Source organism: Aquila chrysaetos, chromosome Z (assembly GCF_900496995.4).
Source record: "Aquila chrysaetos chrysaetos chromosome Z, bAquChr1.4, whole genome shotgun sequence".
In the NCBI taxonomy this organism is placed as follows: domain Eukaryota; kingdom Metazoa; phylum Chordata; class Aves; order Accipitriformes; family Accipitridae; genus Aquila; species Aquila chrysaetos.
Window position 1 is genome coordinate 1804607 of NC_044030.1, and position 19558 is coordinate 1824164.

Genomic DNA, 19558 nt, shown 5'->3' on the forward strand with positions numbered 1-19558 from the left:
ATTTGTTCAGCTTCAATCCGTTCTGCTAAAGTGAAAGGCCAAACTTGAAAATAAGTACTCCCAGTTTCTCTGATGCTGTATGACTGCATCAGCTGCCTTGCTGATGCCCTGCCATAGTCTGCACAATTTGATAGACATTCAATATTAGTTTAACTTGGGGCTTCTTTTTCTATAAGCAAAGCTCTCTAAGAGTCACCATGTTTGGGATGACAGACTCCTGCTGCCTGTCATTTGATGGTTGGGCTGGTAAATCAGCATGCCAGAGGAAATGAATTACCCTTTATGTCCCCTTTGCCTCTATGTGATAGGAAGTCGAGAGTACAGATTTTCCAAATGTAGGGATGTTAAGACGTTGAAAGTTTTGAGCTTATTCCTTTGCTTCCTTCCAGTTTTGTGTAGTGAACGTCAAGATTTATTTACTTCCTACAAATAAATGCAGTGCAGGTTCAAGTAAATTCAAGTAAATTTTTGTCTTTTCTACCTCTTCTCTCTGCTACCTCCCAGAAAGGACCACGGTCTAGATAGCAGAAGCCTAAAGTACTTTCTCTTCCTTCCTCTTAGCAAAATAATTATGCTGTCCTTGGTGAAGCAGAGAGACAGTTTTCCAGAAACTACCTGTTCTTCAGTGGTTTTAGTGTGAAAAGTGAAGCTCCTGGAGGGCTGTGCAACAAAGCCCTGGGTGCACTAATGGGCCTTAATGGCCCTGACCCCCCCTCTTCTGGGGCTTCCACCACAGCCTGCCCAAGAGACTTATTTAAGATGGGGTCTGGGTCTTCAGTCCCTGCCTGAGCTACATCACAGGTGTCCTGATGTCCATTTCCACCAGAGCTGTGTCTGTGGCTGGCCATGGACCCCATTGATTGAGACATTCTGGCTTGAGCTTGAACCTGCCTTATCACTGTGGTCCTACCTAATGATCACTGAACTGTGTCTGACCCTCGGTTATCCTTACCAGACCTGATCCTGGCTCCAGGCTGTGAATTAACTTCCTGGCTTGACCTCAGATTTGCGTCATCACCATGAACTTGGCTGATGATCTGGACTCTTGGTTGAAACCTACCATCTCTGGGTCTGCCTTGCTTGCCTTGCTTAGGGACTGCAGGAGGGGGCCTTGGCTGGCTAGGAGCCTGTCCTGATGACCATATCGTCGTGCTCTACATGCTCTGCTCTCTGTCCTTCAGGGAGCAGCAAGCCTTTGGTGGTCCCTGACATTGTGCTTGGTTGGTTGGGATCTTTTTTGTTGTGCCTGAAGATAGCTCATCGTACTGGCTCAGGATTTTTCTACTGGCAGATTCGGCCTCTAGAGCAGTTCCGAAATCATCAGTATAGGCAATGGTGGTGTACAGCAATATTTTTGTGATTCTTGTTCTGCACAGAAGGAAGCCTGAGGCTTGTTAAGGAGCTCAGAACCTTTTCTTACTCTGTTCTGTTTGTTTAGGTCCTGACCTCACCTCTATTTAGAGCAATAGTTGCAAATTTGTCTCATTAGCAGATTGGCAATGGCTGTATGATCCACTTTGCCTCTCTGTAGCCTCTGTACCAGACTTTCTGTCCCTTTTCAGAAATGTTTCTCACAAGGTAGTGCTTTAACAGGAGGTCAACATGTCCTGTTGTTAGGAGACACTACAGAGGTCTTGTTGAGGTCCTTTAGCCTGTAGCTAAAGATTCTGCTGCAGCTATTTCCTTGTACAAGGACTAAATGAATTAAACTTCAGTCATGCAGAAAAAATCAAGTTTAGAAGAATGATAGTAGCAAACTGCAGGCAGTTCAGGAAAGAAGTTGGTTTGTATCATTTAACTTGCTGCATGCTTCCTTCTATTCTGCAATTAGACTGGAATGCCATTGCTAACTCTGATTCATGGCTGGCTGAGATCAGCTTCAGGTGCTTCCAGTCATGCTCTGCATGGTCCTCTGTGAACTGGGTAGTGGGCTGTCAACAGCTGTAGACCATTTTCATCACAGAGGGGTGTCTCTCTTGCTGCATGATGTCACCTGGATAAATGAGTTATGTTAGTTCTCTGACCTAACATCAAAAGTCATGATCCAATTCAATAACTTTTTCAGAGTAATCATACACTCCTCTGTGAGTAGGGCTGATTTCCCTCCAGACAGGTTCATGACACTAAGATTTTGTTGGACATGTATCACAGTGGATTCCCATGTCTATTTCACATCCATCCACATGGAGGCCTGTACTCTTCATCGCAATCTTCTACAAGACTTACAAACCTGTTTCCACATTTTAAGTATGTCATCACATTGGCTGCTTAACTGTTTGCTGTTACATGGCTCTTAAATGTTTCTGTGCTGTGGTTGTCCAATCAGATCAATGCCTGAGGAGAAATGCCTTTTCATTCCCCTCTGCTAACGGACTGTGATGTGCTCATTCAAGCAGCCTGGTCAGTGGTCTTCAAAGCTGAATGCTGCCATCATTGAAACCTAAGAGTCTGGGATGTATATAAGATCTTTCAATCAAGCTTTGGATACTGAGGCGTGTGCATACTATTTGGTCATCAGGAACTAAATAAATGAGTTGTCTTTTCTGAGAGACAATAAAACTGCAGACATGAAAATGAATGTACATCAAAGGAAATTCACTTCTGGTGGTTCCCCCTGTCCAGTTCTTCCAAAATGCTGTGGATGAACTAAGCAGAGTTGAGGTTCAAGCTAACTTATTGCAAAAGTTGGACTGTCCAATACCATGTTTTTGTTATGCAAGCCCACAAGAAATAGCACCAGTCTACATAAGAATTAGTCTGTGTCTGTTTCTGGCATGCTTATGCTTCCACAGCTGTAGAGACTGCACTCTTTAGTAAGACCCATGGTTTCTGGATGAGTAAAATGAGATGGAACAGTGCCTTGCAGTGGTAGTTCTGGTTAGCTCATGTGAGTAGTTCAAAGATTACTGCTCTGAGTCAAGAGCCTCAAAAACTGTGAGCTGTGCAGAATAACACATAAATTTATGTAAGCTGTGTGGATCAGCAGTTGAGAGATGTTACTGGACCAGCACTTGTCCTTTCAAATACCTATTGCATTATTATCATCAGTTTTGGTTGATAGCCAGGTTCAATGATACATCAGCATTTGTGCTGATTGCTGATGTGAGAGTATGTGGCTTTACGCGTCCATAGTGTTGTAACAAAAAGCTTGTGTAAATGATGCATGAATCTGTCACATCAAGGTCTTTGGTATACTTTCATGTCAAATGTAAGTCACATTACATTTTCTTTATCACAACAAAGCCTAACAGAGGACAAAATAAAATTTAAGAATGGGTTACGAGTAGTATATGGAGCTCTCTATAAATCCCATATACGTAGGTCATTGGTTGGTTGGTTGTTTTTCTCCTTCCAGAGAAGTCTTATTATCTGGTTTGTGTGATGCATCCCATCTTAAGTATTCTCTCCCTTGCAGCTGCAAGATGATTGTTTAGCCTTCTTCCCCTACTGTCAGCAATCTAGGAAGAATAATATTTATTACATGGTGGTCTCATCTTTCTGTTTTCTAGTACCTTTATCTTGACCATCTTCTGGTCACAGAGGTTTGCACATCACTTTATGTTGAACTGGATCACCATGTTCTCACTGCCTGTAGGTTTCTGATGAGTTCCGAATCTGACTGATTCAGGGGTTTCAACTTCATGATTCAGGTCTTCATGAGTGCACTTAAACCACTGTTCTTTTACCTCTTTTTGTCTTGTCTGTAAGGGTTGGCTGCTTATCAGATGATGGTGCATATGTTTGTGCCTTTTTATCAAAGACAAAATTTCCTCTATGCTTACCTCCATTTTTTTCTTAATTTTATTTCAGAGTTTTATGTCAGCCGTGAAATTATCCCAGTATTCTTCACTACTTTCAAGCATCTAGAAGTTTGTCTATACTTCACAACCTAAAAGTCTGAAGGGCTTTTCTAGATGTTTGTAGAACCTATGTAGTATTAAATAGTAAGCTTTTGCTCTGATGATTATTTAAGTATTGGTTTGCATATACTATAATATGCTTTGTCATATATGAAGGTGTTCTCAACTTCTTAATGGCATGAAAAAAGAGGGGTCTTTGAACTTAGTATCTTCAGCTTCTAGCTGAAATACACTTTGAGTGGTCATTGAAAGTAAAAATTAAAGTTTTGACTTTTTTCTGAATTTGGTAATATATTTTAAAATTAATATTACTGTGGTATACCTTTGGCTTCTAGGTCCACTTCCTTTTGGTCTAATGAGGACAATATTGCTTGGGGCAATCAAATAATTGGAAGGTTTCTTTGTTCCTCAAGAGAGAGGGCAGGGGCATCACAAGGTTTTCAAATTATAGGAGACAGAACTAAGGTTCCATTGATTTTTATGATGTGATTTGTGGTTCTTACATCTTGATTCCATTATTTCTGGCTGTCTGCAGACTCAGGCAGCAATTTCGTGTCAGTTAAACTCAGTTTACATTAACTAGTTTTCAGGTAAAGGAGAAAAATTCTCTGAATAGCAGAATGTCTTTTTTTGGAAGTTTAAGACTTAAAATTGGGAATCCAGTGGTACAGGTATTATTTACTTGTTATTCAGAGAGGAAAGGCACTAACAGAGGCAATTATGCATAACACTTTCTTTTGCCATTCTTAGAAATGCAAGGGACTAGCATGAATACATCTGTTTGGAACTTTGAGGAAATTCAGATGTGGATGCAAAACTCACAGTTCAATCTCTAAGGCTGCAAAACTGGAATAGCAAATTAGGGAATTTGTATTCAGAGCTCAGCTCTGCTACTTAGATCTATGTCTATTTAAAAGTGATTTGTGAATACCTAAAAAAAATATCTAGGAACTTTGAGGAAAAAGGGAGGTACTGAGTACTTCAAAATTGCAAAGGTAAGAGAGATTTGACACATAAAAGTACATTTCAATCAATTTCTATTTGTTTTCGTCTTTCAGAGCTTCCCTTTCAAACTACTCTGGCTCTCACTCTGACACTTTCTACATAAACTGTTCTGCTGATGGTAACAGCAGGTAACATCTGCAACAGAACTGCATAGGAACATGGTATCAGTTCACCACAATTTGCATAGAAGTGCAAATTTGTTACATTTAAAGAAGTTATAAAATTAAAATACTTAAAACCATGTGGTTTGGTAATACTGAATTGGAAACAGCTCACAGTCTTTTATAGTCTGACTGTGCTCAAATCAGAGTTCCCTGGTTGATGTGACATGATTATATGTTATGATTACAAGTGTTAACCTTTCAAAATAAAATGTTCAGTTTCTTCTTTTAAATACCAAATGCTTATAGGTATAATACTTGCTGATATTTGTTCACTGACAGTCTCACTTGTTTTCAAACCCCACATATTTAAAGTTGTGGAGTGTTAGATTGATGTTTCTTTTCACTCAAATGTCATATTCATCAACTGTATTGTGCTAGCAGATTATTAAACAGACAAGGTGACTTGCAGAGTGACAGTGTAGTGATGTGATGTCCCAAACCATTAAAATACAGTAATGACGTGTTTTTTTCCTTTTGTTCAATCAGTTTTTGCAACACAGTGGTTTTTCTGTAAATCACAGGTGAGAAGGTTTCTGAGTAGATCTGGTGCTTGGAAGAAATCCTAGCTAATGAATAACAAAACCTGGAATTCAGTTGTAACTTCCCAGACAGTTGAGAAAGACTTAGGAAGAACTAATGTAACAATATTTTATAATGAGAAAAAGGTATATTATGCTATGAGAAAAATGAAATTACTCAATATATTATCCTTTCTTACATAATCAGTTTTGTAAGATCATTTTTTAAGCTATAGTAAAAGGTATTTCATGATTTTACTTAAACAGCCTCCCAAGAATACCACAAAAAAGGAAGGAACTTCTGCTTAACACTGTATCAACTCAAATGTCTTTCTCAACTTATCAAACTCTTTTTATTAATGGAAGAAAAAATTGAAGAGCTCTCTGCAGAAATTCTGTTGGTGCCTTCATTTACAGAGAGGAATAAGAACGCTCAAGGTAATGAACATTTTTCCTTTTTTATTGATTCTACTTTGTGCCAAAGGATAGTTTTATAAGATTTTTCAACATTTCCTAATTTATGTCATCATATTTTATAAACAAGTGTATTACCATATCCACTGAAAATCTTTCTGAAATATGCAGATTTATATTTGAGCACAATGACTTGTGGAAAAGAACTGATAGTTGTGTGTCAAGATGTGATGTACAGTAGTTATTGATAGAGAATCATAATGAAAAAGTATCATACACTGTAACATAACACATCCTATTGTATTATCTATAAAATCCTGTGTTTCATATAGAACAAAATAATACATGGAGTCTGAATTCTTTGAAACTGTGACTGTTTCTGAACTTGTCCTTGACAGCTACCTTTTTCAAGAGAGAAAAACACTGACTCGAACATCAGTTTAATTCATCTTAGTATACATGCAACTAAATGTTTTAGTATCTAGTCCTGCTTTAACCTGTAGTTCTCACAAACACATACTAATGTGTACTGTGTTTACTATCATGCTTATCCCACTGGCTTCAGTGGGTATTTTATAGAAGTAGGCTCTACACCAGAAAGTAAACTGCTTCATGATCAAGCCTCAAGTTTGCATGTGCTTTAGATTCCAGGCTCACTCTCTTTTTCCTCTAATTACATTCATGTGATGTGAGGAGAACCTGAAATCCTGAAAATTCAGGTGAATAACACCTTCCAGGTCACAGTATGCTCATAAATGTTCTTCTACTCTGCTACTTCTGCCAGTAGAGAGACTCCAGGTCACCAGAGAGCAAGTGCTTTCAAGAGCTTTGATTATATTGCAGGAAAGGATCAGACCAGAAATGAGGCCAGGCTGCTTAGGGAGAGAAGATAGGTGGAGTCAAATATTCGATATCTCTGTAGTCAAGCTGCAGGCTGAGAAGAAAGGTGTTTTGGGAATGTGGTCTTGGAATACTAAATTGATAAAAAATAAAAAAAAAGATTAAATAAGAGTTCTGAGGCACACATTTTGTTGATGGATTCTTCATCTGAAATACTGACTCTCTGAAATAAAGAAATACAGGTTAACCTATGTATTTTTAGAATATGCATCAAAGCTCAAATAAAATTTGCATTCAAGTTCCATTTTTGCTATTGGTTTCAATGTATTTCTGCCTTCAATTTCTCAATTTTGCTAATTATCAAGAAATGTTAAGCTATTATACACTGTGTTTTACGTTTTATGGCCTTGATCCTACAGAGAGGTGTTACAGTAAACTTCTCATAGGGGTAATGTGGAGGATAGGGTATACATTAAGTAAGGGTGATTTTAAGTGTTCTTTTTATTCGTATATTCTGTAATAAAACATAAAAAAATTGAAAAACTCTTGAATGGGAAATTTATTTGATGTGTTTAACTAACTACACTCTTAAGACATGTGATTTCCAATAATTCAGAGAACTTAATCATCTCAACGTTAACAAGAAATATTTTACTTTCCAGGAAGTGTATTTAGGACTTTATCCTACAGGCATTTCTCCAAGCTTAATTACATTCAGAACTGTTCCTCAAAAGTGTGTTAAGCCTTCTTCTTTGAGGAATATTCTTTTAGAGTAATCATGTCTATAGCAAGTTGGTTCTTAAATGGTACCTCTACTTAATCAAATCTGAATAGGAAATATTACTAGCTCTTGTTGTAGGAGGCAGTCTTCTGGGCAGAAGGCCTGTTCTAAAGAAAACATAAATTTACTTTTATCCTGAAACACAGGTGAAGGTAAATCTTTTACAAGTGGTGTTAGTGAAGTCATCAGACATACCTTTGTTTTTAGTGTTGCTGTTCTGATCAGGTGGGTTTATTCACAAGACTTTGCTCAGTTATATCAGCTTCTGGATAATGTGTGAAGAGAAGACATGGCCAGAGAAATTTTTAAAAAATAGTCTGACTAGAAGAAGGGTTTATTGGTGTTATTTTCACTTCATATTGTCAGAAATCTCAGTTGTAGTGATGAAGCGAAAGATGATTTGATATGGGAGAATGAGAGCTATGTTCCCAGTAGTTCCAGGTTCTGTTAAGTACCAAAAGGGATTTAAGATTTTCTCTGTTAATGTCCTATATTGGGCTGATAGTCTTATTTTTTTCACTGATGAAGGCTGAGTTTTGATAAGAAGGATTGATTAGAATCTTTGCTTTATTTTCATCAGAACACATTATAATGTGTGACTAGAAAATATAACAGCCATCTTCTGTACTTATTTAGAAGGCTTCTTACTAGAAATCTTGTTTAATTTAACGGATTCTAGAGTGCAGATCTGTCCAAAGCAGCTTTAAATTAACTCGGGTACCAGGAGCAGGTTTACAGTGCAGCACAGGCTGCAGAACCAGCCTAAGAAGCAGAGCAAATCAGCCCAGATTGAACCGTGTGCTGCTGTTACTAGACTGTTACCCGTACTCTCTCTCACTGGTTTAAAGCTAGGTTGGGTATATCCAAACTACGCTGCAGTCACTGCAGTGTAGGCATATCTGAAGTATCAGTCCTCTGCAAGTAGTACTGCTGGTAAATTAAGGGAAGCTGGCCAATTCATAAAAGGTAGGCTAATATCCAAGTGAGCTAAAGTTTCCCTAGGCATCACATAGATTGGAACCTTGCACCTGCTTCCTTTTCTTTTTGGTTGCTTTTAGTATTCACGGGAGCCTTTTTATCTATGTAACTCACGCAGAGATGCAACAAAAATAACGTTTTTTCATGTGCTTGTGTCAAGTGTTGCGTTTATGTGTATAGCTGTTTCAATGGCAGTTTTAGTTGATTTTCAGCATATCCCATAGTACTTCAATCTTGATATATAGAACATGTGTAAAGTTCCATCAGAAACAAAGTAGTTCTTTGGATGGTTCCTCTTTTTAAATTTTTTTTTGTCCCAAAGATGGCATCTGAGTTTTATCTAAACCAGACGGTTTCTTGGCCCTCATTTTTCCCTAAACCCAGCGATGACAAAGAGCAATGGCTGCATAAATTGGATGTAAGAAGAACACTTAGGGTTTATCACAGAAGAATCAAAGATTTCATATCTTCTGACAGATTGTTTGTACTCTTAGGGGGTCTTAAGAGGGGTCAAATGGCTTCTAAGAGTTCCTTAGCTAGATGGTTAAGGGATTGTATTAGGGAGGCGTATGTAGTTAAGGGTAAAGAGGCTCCCAGGGTTTGTAAAGCTCATTACACTAGGACTATAGCTGCTTCTTGGGCGGAGAGGTCGAAGGCTTCCACATTGGAAATTTGCAAGGTGGCCACCTGGGCTTCTCTTCATACTTTTTCATTGCATTATCGCTTGGATGTAGTCTCTTCTGCAGATTCTGCTTTTGGTAGGAGGTTGCTTGTGAACCAAAAAAAGAACAGTGAAGAAAAGAAAGACATGTAGTTCACAGTTCTAGCTGGCAACAAGACAAGTTTCTTTGCAGTGTGCACAATGGAATCCTATGAAGACCAATTTAAGCGGTTGAAAATAGATGTTAGAGGGAAGTACTGCCTACCAGTGTTCTCTGATGGTAACCCCATGGCAGACAATAGCACCAAAGGAAACAGTGAACCAGAGTGAACTCTGTAGGGAGATGGATGTAGAGAGGTTTTTTAGGTGATACGGATAGTTCTCTGAGTTCAGTTTGAGAGTTCTGTATCTGGCATCTTCTGGAATATATTCAGAATCCTCATTTTCCCAAATTGTTTTGCATAGATTGAAAAAAAATTCTAGGAATTGCCTTTTCCACTCTAACTTCTTTTCACTATTCTCCATCCAGTTCTTCCTGATTTTATTTTTTGACTTTCCTTTATCAGACCTAACTTAGCATGTATTCCTCAATGAGCACTATGTACATGCCAAATTTTGTGCTTGATTTCAAATTATGTTTGTGTTATCTAAGCATAATTAAAGAAAAGGTAGTATTAATACACATTTTATCTACTGCCAGTGTAGTTTTCAGTTTTTCTCTTAAGTCAAATAAAAGGAGAAAATCATTAAAAGTGCTTGGACGAATAAATGATGATGTGGTTTTTTTCCACCCCTAAACTTCAGTGTGGCATCTGGACAAGACTGCTACTCTACCTTTCTGAGGAAAGGTAACCGTATTTTTTGAACATTTATTCTCAGTGTTGTGTAACCTGCCTTTGTTCCACTATAAGCAATAGGTTTCAGAAAATTAAAGGAGTAACCACTTTCTATTTTTTCTTGACTAGGCATTTAACCCTTTCTTCTGCAGGTATCTTGTCATGCCTACTGTGATGAGATAGTCTACTTCGCTATTTACATTCCGTTGAAATTCCTGAGATATTCTGACATACCTAGTACGTGCAGCATCACAGGAGTTGTTCTCTTTGAAGGAATCTGGAACATTCAGCTGCAGTCAAGGGTTAAGCAGGAGATTTTGGTTTAGAATCCTGCCGAATTGCATTCTCTTCCCATCTTTAAGGTAGATTTCTCTTCCCTCTGGCTTTTCAGAAGCCTCTTGTTGAGACTTTTAAAAAATCAAAAACATCTAACGTACTTTCATCTGTCTCTCACTTTTTTTTTTCCATTCCAGTGAGAAAGGTGAACTTTGGACAGATCAGATAATGAGTACCAAGAAAAGCTTTTTCCAATGGAGCTCTTTGAAAATACTGTGGGCAAAGTTGTCAAGCCCTTAGGTTTACAAGCTTTGCCTCAGGGGACTGGGAAGATTTGCAAAAGTCTTTCCTTCACAGCATAAGAAGAAATCCTTTACTCTATATCCATTTCTGGAAAGTGTAATAAAAGGACTGTGGAATCAAATTTATGAGGTGCATCCTTTTAATAGAATTTGAAGTTGTAAAGATTCAAAAAAGAAAGGTGTGATTTTTGCTTTGGTCTCCAAGCAAGATGTTCAAGTAGCTTCTTTAAGAAATATATAGCTTCAGCAAATCAATCCAAAGTGAAGATGGAATTTACTCTAGGAGAAAGTTTGATTTCAGATGTATGTTTTCGGTATTTGTGTTATTACAGTTTGCTCAGTATAGTACAACAAATAAAAAGTCCATTATTGAAGATAGAATGCAGGAGGTTTTTTAATCCACAGCTAGTCAAATATTTTTTGTTTCTTCTGCTTATTTATATTTGTGGGGGAGTGGTATTTCCCATTTCTGCAAGACATTATTTCCAGTACAGTTTCAATAAAAGTTCTGGTTGAGCTGGCTGAATCCAACTAGTAAACCACTTTGATGGTGCTGTTTACTTACCTTATCCACAGTTAGTGAGCTGTCATACAAAAGGTTTCTGTCGTGCTTTGCTACTCTATGCTGCATGCAAGATGATGTCACAATGACTGTTCTTATGACCCTAAATGCTATGAAAAAAATAGGAAAGCTGTGGAATTCTGTAGAAAAAATAATTTAATAGAACTAGTTATAAGGAAGAAAAAGAATTATATTAACAATGCAAGAGGTCTCAATGTCATCATCATTACAAAACCAGAAAAATACTGGAGAAAGAACTAAATACATTGAGACAAAGGGGACATAGGCAAAAAGGTTTAATTTAAAGAGAAGAATAATCCCAGACAAATTTTAATACATGTAAGGAAATTTGGCTGAAGAGTTTTGATTTTAAGAGAAACACTTGACATAATCTTGTTTTGAATATTTACCATCAAAATGATTCAAGCTGCCTGGCTGGTAAACTGAAGGAAATACGCAAAGTATGAGCAGTTTTTCAAGTTTGTAGAATGTAAATTGCAAGAAAGATATAGCAAGGATTTGTGGTTAATCCAATCTTCCCTAATGATCAAGAAGGGTGGAGGTGTGGAATGTGCTCTGGAAAGGGAGCAAGTGTGAAAACCTGAGAAGTTTTCCTTAAGCCTCCATCATCTTCTTTCATTACATTCACTTCTCTCTGCTCTCTTTCTGCAAATTCTCTCCTCTACATGGCCATATGGGAAGGACTGAATATACTTCTGTTTATCTGTGCAGATGGAGTTTGAGGTTTGGAATTTGGGAGAAGAGAGGAGTCAAAGAATTTGTGTAGAAATCTATGGCTGTCTAGGTAGGGATGCTTCCTTCCTCCCATTGCCTGCCTTCCTGTCTGCAATGGCAAACTAATTTGGGCTGAGTAGCTGTACCAGTCTCTTGAATAAAGCTGCAATTTTATTTCCCAGGGGAGTTTGCTGATTAGGGCAAGACAGTCAGAAGACAAGTGAAGAAGTAGCAGGACAGGAAAGGGGTAATTTGATATGTGTGGAAACAATGTTGGAGGAAGGTTGTGGTAGCATCTGAAGTGCAAAGGCTTTGTGGGGTCTGTGGCTAGTGTGCAGTGATCAATGAAAAGAGTGAAGGGAGCCCTTGACAGCTGGAGGTTAAATTGAAGAAGATTAAGGCCAGCATTACCTAGGTGAGATTTGGGAAATGCAAAAATTTGGGAAACCAAAGGAACTCAGTAAAAGATAGGAGACTTGACCTTGGGGCTTCTTTCAGAAGACCAGAAAAGGTTTTATATGTGTGTGAGCCTGCAGGCACATAGATAGATGTATATGAATATAGGGCAAGAGCGCACAGGCTGTTAGTTAGAAAAGGAGGTGGGGAGATCTAGTGGAACCTGTTAATTTAAAAATGAAGCAACCTTTAAAATGACTGATGCTGGTGGAAGCATCGTTTGACTCTTCTGCCTCTGGTCCTGGAGACACAAATCTACCATCAGCTAGTTACCTATTTATCTCAGCTGTGAGTTCTTAACAGGTAAGGCAGCAATTCCATGAATACACAAGGATTTTAGGTTAAATGTTAAAGGTTATCTTTAAAGTCTTGATATAAAAAATTATAAATAGCTGATCTAAGTAGTGACAATGAACAAATGTGAATATATAGATATTCAATTGTGCCTATAGTTAGAATCAGATGTTACGTCTATAAAAAGGAGAACTGCAAGGAAAAATGAGGCAAATTTAAGATACAAAGCACAGAATAGAAAAGAGGGAAAATATCCAGTCAGTTAGGCGTTTTTTTTTCATTCTGGAGTAATTTCTAAAGAAAACTGTAGGAAACTTCATCATGAAATACATTAAAACATATTGAAAAAAGCAGTAACTTTATGGTGCTGTCTGTAACATATGTTGAATGATCAGGGAGCCAGATGACCTGGTTAGTCTTTTCTGGTTTTATATTCTACCATTTTATCTTTCATTTTTTCCCAGCTCAAAGCTGTTTTTCCCTGACGTCTTTTGAAAACACAAGCGAAAACAGTGCTTGGAAAAAAACCCCACAAAACCCTTGAAGCTTTAGAATGCTGTATAGGTGTATGAAAAGCAGAGTGTTCATTTTCAGAGGGTGAATTGTTTAGGGAAAAGATAAAATCCACTTTGGGTAAATGAAATCCTATGTATGTGCAAGTACTGGGTATTTCATAGAAAGAGAAAAGCTCTTTAAAACTTGGCCGTGTATACTACCAGTAGCTTCAGGTGACTGAAGACCATTAAGTTTATGCATAGAAGATCATCTTTAACAATGCTTGACAGCACCCAATAATTTAAAACTTCTTGGTTTTAATTGCATGAGATACATTAAATTAAGAATATCTGCACCTGTGTTGTTTACCAGCTTTATGCTAGGAGACATATTTTAAAAATACCATATTGTTTGGTTTTATTCTCATATTCCTTTTGAAACAGACTCACAGAGTTGCAGAATGGTTGAGGTTGGAAGGGAACTTTGGAGGTCTTCTGATCCCAAAACCCCTGTTCAAGCAGGACCATGTACAGCCAGTTGCCCAGGATCATGTCCAGACAGCTTTTGAGTTTCTCCAAGGATGGAGAGTCCATAGCCTCTCTGGACAATCTGTTCCACTGCTTGGTCACAATCACAGTAAAAAAAAGTGTTTCCTGATGTTCCGAGGGAACCTCCTGTGTTTCCATCTGTGCCCATTGCCTCTGGTACTGGCACTGGGCACCACTGAGAAGAGCCTGGCTCTATCCTCTTTGCACTGTCCCTTCAGGTATTTATATACATTAGTGAGATAGCCCCTGAGCCTTCTCTTTGCTAGGCTAAACAGTCCCAGTACTCTCAGCCTTTCCTCATAGGAGAGATTCTCCAGTCCCTTAATCATCTTCATGGCCCTCTCTTTGACACTCTTCTGTATGTCCCTGTCTCTCTTGTACTGAGTAGCCCAGAACTGGACACAGCACTCCAGGTGTGGCCTCACCAGTGCTGAGTAGAAGGGAAGGATCACCTCCCTTGACCTGTTGGCAATGCTTTGTCTAATGCAGCCCAGGATACCATTTGCCTTCTTTGCAGCAAGGGCACGTTGCTGGCTCATGTTCAACTCGGTGTCCACCTGGGCCCCCAGGTCCTTTTGTGCAAAGCTGCTTTCCAGCTGGGTAGCCCCCATCATGTTGGTGCCTGGGGTTGTTCCTGCCCAGGTGCATGACTTTGCACTTCCCCTTGTTGAACTTCATGAGATTTTTGTGTGCCCATTTCTCCAGCCTGTTGAGGTCCCTCTGGATGGCAGCATGACCCTCTGGTGTATCAGCCACTATATATGGTGGTGTCATATATACACCCGTTTGGTGTCACTTGCAAACTTGCTGAGGGTACACTCTGCCCCATCATGCAGATCATTAATGAAGATGTTAAACAGGGCTGGACCTAGTATTTACCCCTGAGATAGGTCACTAGTTACTGGCTTCCAATTAGACTTTGCACCACTGATCACCACACTCTGGGCATGGCTATTCAGCAAGTTTTCAACCCACCTCACTGTCTGTTTATCCAGCCCATACATCAAGAGCTTGTCTACAGCTTGTCCCCTAACAGGATCTTATGGGAGACAGTGTCAAAGACCTTACTGAAGTCCAGGTGAACAATATCCACTGCTCTCCCCTCATCTACCAGGCCAGTCATTTCTTCATCAAGATGGTCAAGCATGACTTCCCCTTGGTGAAGCCATGCTGAGTACTCCTGGTGAATTTTTTGTCCACAATGTGCCTGGAAATGGTTTCCAGGGTTAGCTGCTCCATCACCTTCCCAGGGATTGAGGTGAGGTTGGCTGGCCTGTGATTCCCTGAGTCCTCCTTCTTGCTCTTCTTGAAGATAGGAGTGACATTTGCTTTCCTCCACCCTTTGGACTCTTCTCCCAGTTCCCCTGATTGGTCAAAGATTACTGAGAGTGGCCTTGCAATGACATCTGCCAGCTCCCTCAGCACTTGTGGGTGCATCCCATCAGGGCCCAGGGACTTATGTACTTCCAGTTTGCTTAAGTATTCCCAGACCTGATCCTCTTCCACCAAGGGTACATCTTCCTTGCTCCAACGTTATCCCCTGGTCTCTGGGACTTGGGATTCCTGAAGGCTGGTCTTGCTAGTAAAGACTGAGGCAAAGGCGGCATTCAGTACCTCAGGCTTTTCCATGTCCGTGTAACCAGGTCCCCCATCTCTTTGAGCAATGGGCCCACTTTTTTCCTAGTCTTCCATTTGTCACCTGTGTACTTACAGAAGCCCTTTTTGTTGTCTTTGACATCACTGGCCAGATTTAGTTGCATTTGGGCTTTAGCTGTCCTAACTTTGTCCGTAGATGCTCAGCCATTGCTTCTGTGTTCCTCCCAGGTTACCTGTCCTTGCTTCCACCCTCTGTACGCTTCATTTTGTGTTTGAATTTGTCTAGGAGCTCCTTGTTCATCCATGCAGGCCTCCTGGCATTTTTTTTCCGACTCTCTTGAGGTTGGGGGAGTCATCCTTGAGTATTAACCAGCTTTCTTGGGCCCCATTTCCATCATGGGCCTTATCCCATGGGACTGTTCCAAACAGATGCCTGAAGAGGCCAAAGTCTGGTCTCCTGAAGTCCAGGGCTGTGAGCTTGCTTTTCACCCTTCTGCCTGCCATCAGGGTCCTGAATTCCACCATCTCATGGTCACTGCATTCAAGGCTGCCTTTGACCTTCACATCCACAACAAACCCTCCTTTTTGGTGAGTATGAGATCCAGCAAAGCACCTCTCCTTGTTGGCTTCTCTATCACTTGGAGGAGGAAGTTATCATCAATGCACTCCAGGAACCCACTGAATTGCTTGAGACAATGATGAAAGTGATATCTACCCCAAATATTGGTTTGTCCTTGTCAAAACCGGGGCAATATTCCCATTACTCCAAGATTTATGAGTGGGCTTTGTACCAGCCCTTTTTAAGGAGCTTCACTTGTTCTTGTTCCTGTCACCATTATTTTGCTTATAATAACTGTACTAATTAACTGTCTTTTTGTTCTTATCATATTGGCGTTTCCAAATAAGTAAAAACTATAAAAATACATTAGTGTGCAATTCGTATAATTTATTGAACAAAGAATAGAAATTAATTTCTACACAGCTGTTCTAAGGTTATCTGTTCTCCCTAGGAATAGGTGACTGCACAATCAGTATAAAAATGAATTAATGACAAAAGAAACTATATTTTACACATTATATGTGTGTTTGTATAAAATATGAATACAATGGGATGTGGATTTCATCATGTTATATAAAAGGAGCTGTGTATAACCTGAATTTGACTTTATCATAACATTAGTATTCCCCTACATCTTGTTGAGGGTTTTTTTATGCTTCATATTGATATATCAGAAGGTGTTGTAGGCTGCTGACTTTTCTACAGAATTAATCTTAACTTTGATCCCTTTTATCATACTGTGCAGGAGTTCTGAAGAAAGCTAGTGGGGAGCTTTTAATAGGAGAAACTAGAGCAAATGAAACCAGTGTGCTTCCTGAGCAGTTACTTCAGGTAGAAGAGGTGAGTATGAAAAGAGTCTTACACTTTGTAGGGGATTTTCTTTTGTGTGTGTCTCCAGTGTAGTCTATAACCATGTTCATTATAAACACCTATTGCCATAGTTTCATTATTTAGCTACTGCAATTAATTTTAGGTGCAAAGTCTCGGTTAAGATGGAATAAAATCTTACTATGAAGAACTGGTTGTTATTTAAGATGCAATAACAGAATGGATTTAACATCAGAAGTATAAGGTATCTCATAACAAAACAGTAAAAAAATGCTAAAATATGATAGCTTTCTTCAGAATTAAATATATTCTCAAAACAGCAGAATCTGAAAAAGATCTATCAAGTTCTTAGCATTTCATCATAATGATGCTTCCTATAGGATAAGTACTCACATGATGTCTGGTTTCTTTGATGCCAACAAACTACTGTGTAGTAAGCACTATGCTTTGTAGAATGTATGTACAAGAATAAGTTTTAGTCTGGCTTCCATTTACTACTAAACAAATTTTTATTGTTGAGTTTATGGGACCTAAATGCTCTAACAAGTCTGATATTTTGCAGTAGTGGAATTTAATTTCCTAATGGCTCAGTTTTAATGGTGAAATTACTTTTTTAAATGTGCTTTGAATCAGTTTGTGAGATCAATGTTCCTGTATCTTATAGATTACAAAGAACAGTATTTTGAGAAGATTGAGCTTTAGTTGACCCAAGATTTAAAAAAAAAAAAAAAAAAAAAAGAGGAAGTGCAAAAATGGGTGTCGATGGGGGCTGTATCTGTGCTTGCTGGAGTTGAGTGTTGGGAGTGGGGAAAGGGAAAGGAAACTTCTAAATGGGACTAAGCTGGAAGGGCTTTACTTTGTAGCCCTTCATTGTCTTCCAATTTAGGATTATAGCTGCAATTTTTTAGGAATGCCTCTTTTCTCCTACTATGCCCTCATGGTGGGGATCTTTACTGTACATCTTACATCATTAAAATATTTCTCTTACAGTGGCGCAACTCTCAGTTGACCACTTCTGGTAAGGTTTAAGTCTGCTGTATGTCATATGAGCAATGCAAAGCAAGATTAGTAGAAAAGTAATGATGTCCTACTATGTCTTCTTCTTGCAACTGTGATGCTTCAGATAACTTCAGAAGTCTCTGTTTATAGAAGGCAGGGAACTGATGTAAACCATAGTAAAAGGCAGCATTGGCTAAAACCCAGAAATCTCTATTTAAACATTTTAATCATTGCTAAATCCATCTCTAGAGAAGTAAAATCCAGTGTGGCTGTGTTAAAACCACCTTCTCTAAATGTTTGCTGTTAGTATTCACGGTTATTAGCTTCCAGTTGCTACCTTGCAGTGAAAATTATTACAGGGTATCAATTGCTGGATTACTTGTTAAAGTATTGAAAATGGTTACAAATGTATTTGACTTTGTTAAATAGATTTTGTTAAAGGATATAAATAGTGTAAAGATGAAGCATAGCTTTTAAAAGCAGTCTTGTTTAAAAAGGGTTTTTTATAAATGTATTTCTTAAAAATGTGATGACAAATTTAATGTTGTTATACATGTTCATTTTTGTTGAGTGTATATACTGCTTTTAATATGATTTCAAGGCTAGCAGATTATATTTTAAGTTATTAAAATGAATATCAAAAGATGAGGGTGTCCTTCAATTTAATTATGGATGTTTGTATAAGTTTCAGACAATAATAATACTCAATAATGAATTTGGATTGACTTAATATAAATATGTATTTCAGCCTATTTTACTGAATTTTGGCTGGAGAAATGCATTTAAAGACCTGTCTTCTTCTGTGGCTCACTGTATAACAATAGCAATTGAGGATTTTTCAACTAAAATTCTTCAACATGAGCAGAAAGAAGAGTTTTCAGCTGCAGGCTCTGCAATGAGTCTTGTAAACAACCAGCAAATGAGGGAGTCCTGCGGAGCAGTCCAACAGGAGGAGCAACCAAAACGAATTGCTAAGGCAGGTATCAAAAGATCTGAAGTTTGAGGGGAGACAGAATGCCAAGGCTGTTTGCCATCTACACTTTGAAGTACTTACAGTACCATTAATATTCTATATCTGATATAAATGGAATTAAGAAGAAAGTGAGAGGCATTACAATATGAGGCTGAACAGAGTTTATACAATAGCCCATAGTCTGTACTTGAAAGAATTAACTTTTAAACTTCTCTGGCATTATTTTTTTCATCCAAAAGTTTTAAAACATTCTGATTAGTATCTGCTCTGTTACCAAGTGGTTCTATGGGAAAATGCTGAAAGCTTTGAAGCATAGCTATAAAGGGATTTCCTGTATTCATATCCTTAGACATGCCATTTAACTAATCAGCATAACCAATAATATGGCCAAATTAAGAGTTCTTTGATTTGTCTGAAAGGTCATTTATGATGATTAATTAAATTGTTTTTCTGAGGCAATATGTGTTTGAAAGTTTTTTATTTAGTAAGCTTTGCAACTGTTCTAGCAAATTTGGAATGCTGTTAATGAATGTTTGCTTAAAATAACACATAAGCTTTTGGGAGATAATTTTAGGGAGATCAATGTATGAATTTACAGAGAGATGACAAGTTTGTTTTCAAATTCAGTATTAAGAAATGTGTTTGTATATTTTTCAAAATAAATTGGTTTAGAAAATTATCTTTCTTTACAAGGAATTAACCTTATGCTTTGAATGTACATCTAATGAAATCATAAACAAAATGAAGGCATTACTAGCATAAGATGGTTTTAATTTTTTTCCTAGTATATATTATGCAGCTTTAAAGCAAGAAGGAATGAAATAGTAATTCATTTACTGTAGATAAACGTTTCTCCCCTGTATAACAGAATGAAATGT

The 19558-nt window shown here is 38.2% G+C and overlaps 1 protein-coding gene across 7 annotated transcripts in view; it reads left to right on the forward strand.

Moving 5' to 3' along the window:
- Nucleotides 1-19558, forward strand: part of KIAA0825 (KIAA0825 ortholog) — a 253319-nt gene that overhangs the window by 72651 nt on the left and 161110 nt on the right. For all 7 annotated transcript variants that reach the window (XM_030004909.2, XM_030004910.2, XM_030004907.1 and 4 more), the window contains 3 exons: nt 5815-5985; nt 16626-16720; nt 18456-18683. In XM_030004909.2, the coding sequence (XP_029860769.1) occupies nt 5815-5985; nt 16626-16720; nt 18456-18683 (494 nt within the window). The remainder of the gene's footprint in view (nt 1-5814; nt 5986-16625; nt 16721-18455; nt 18684-19558) is intronic.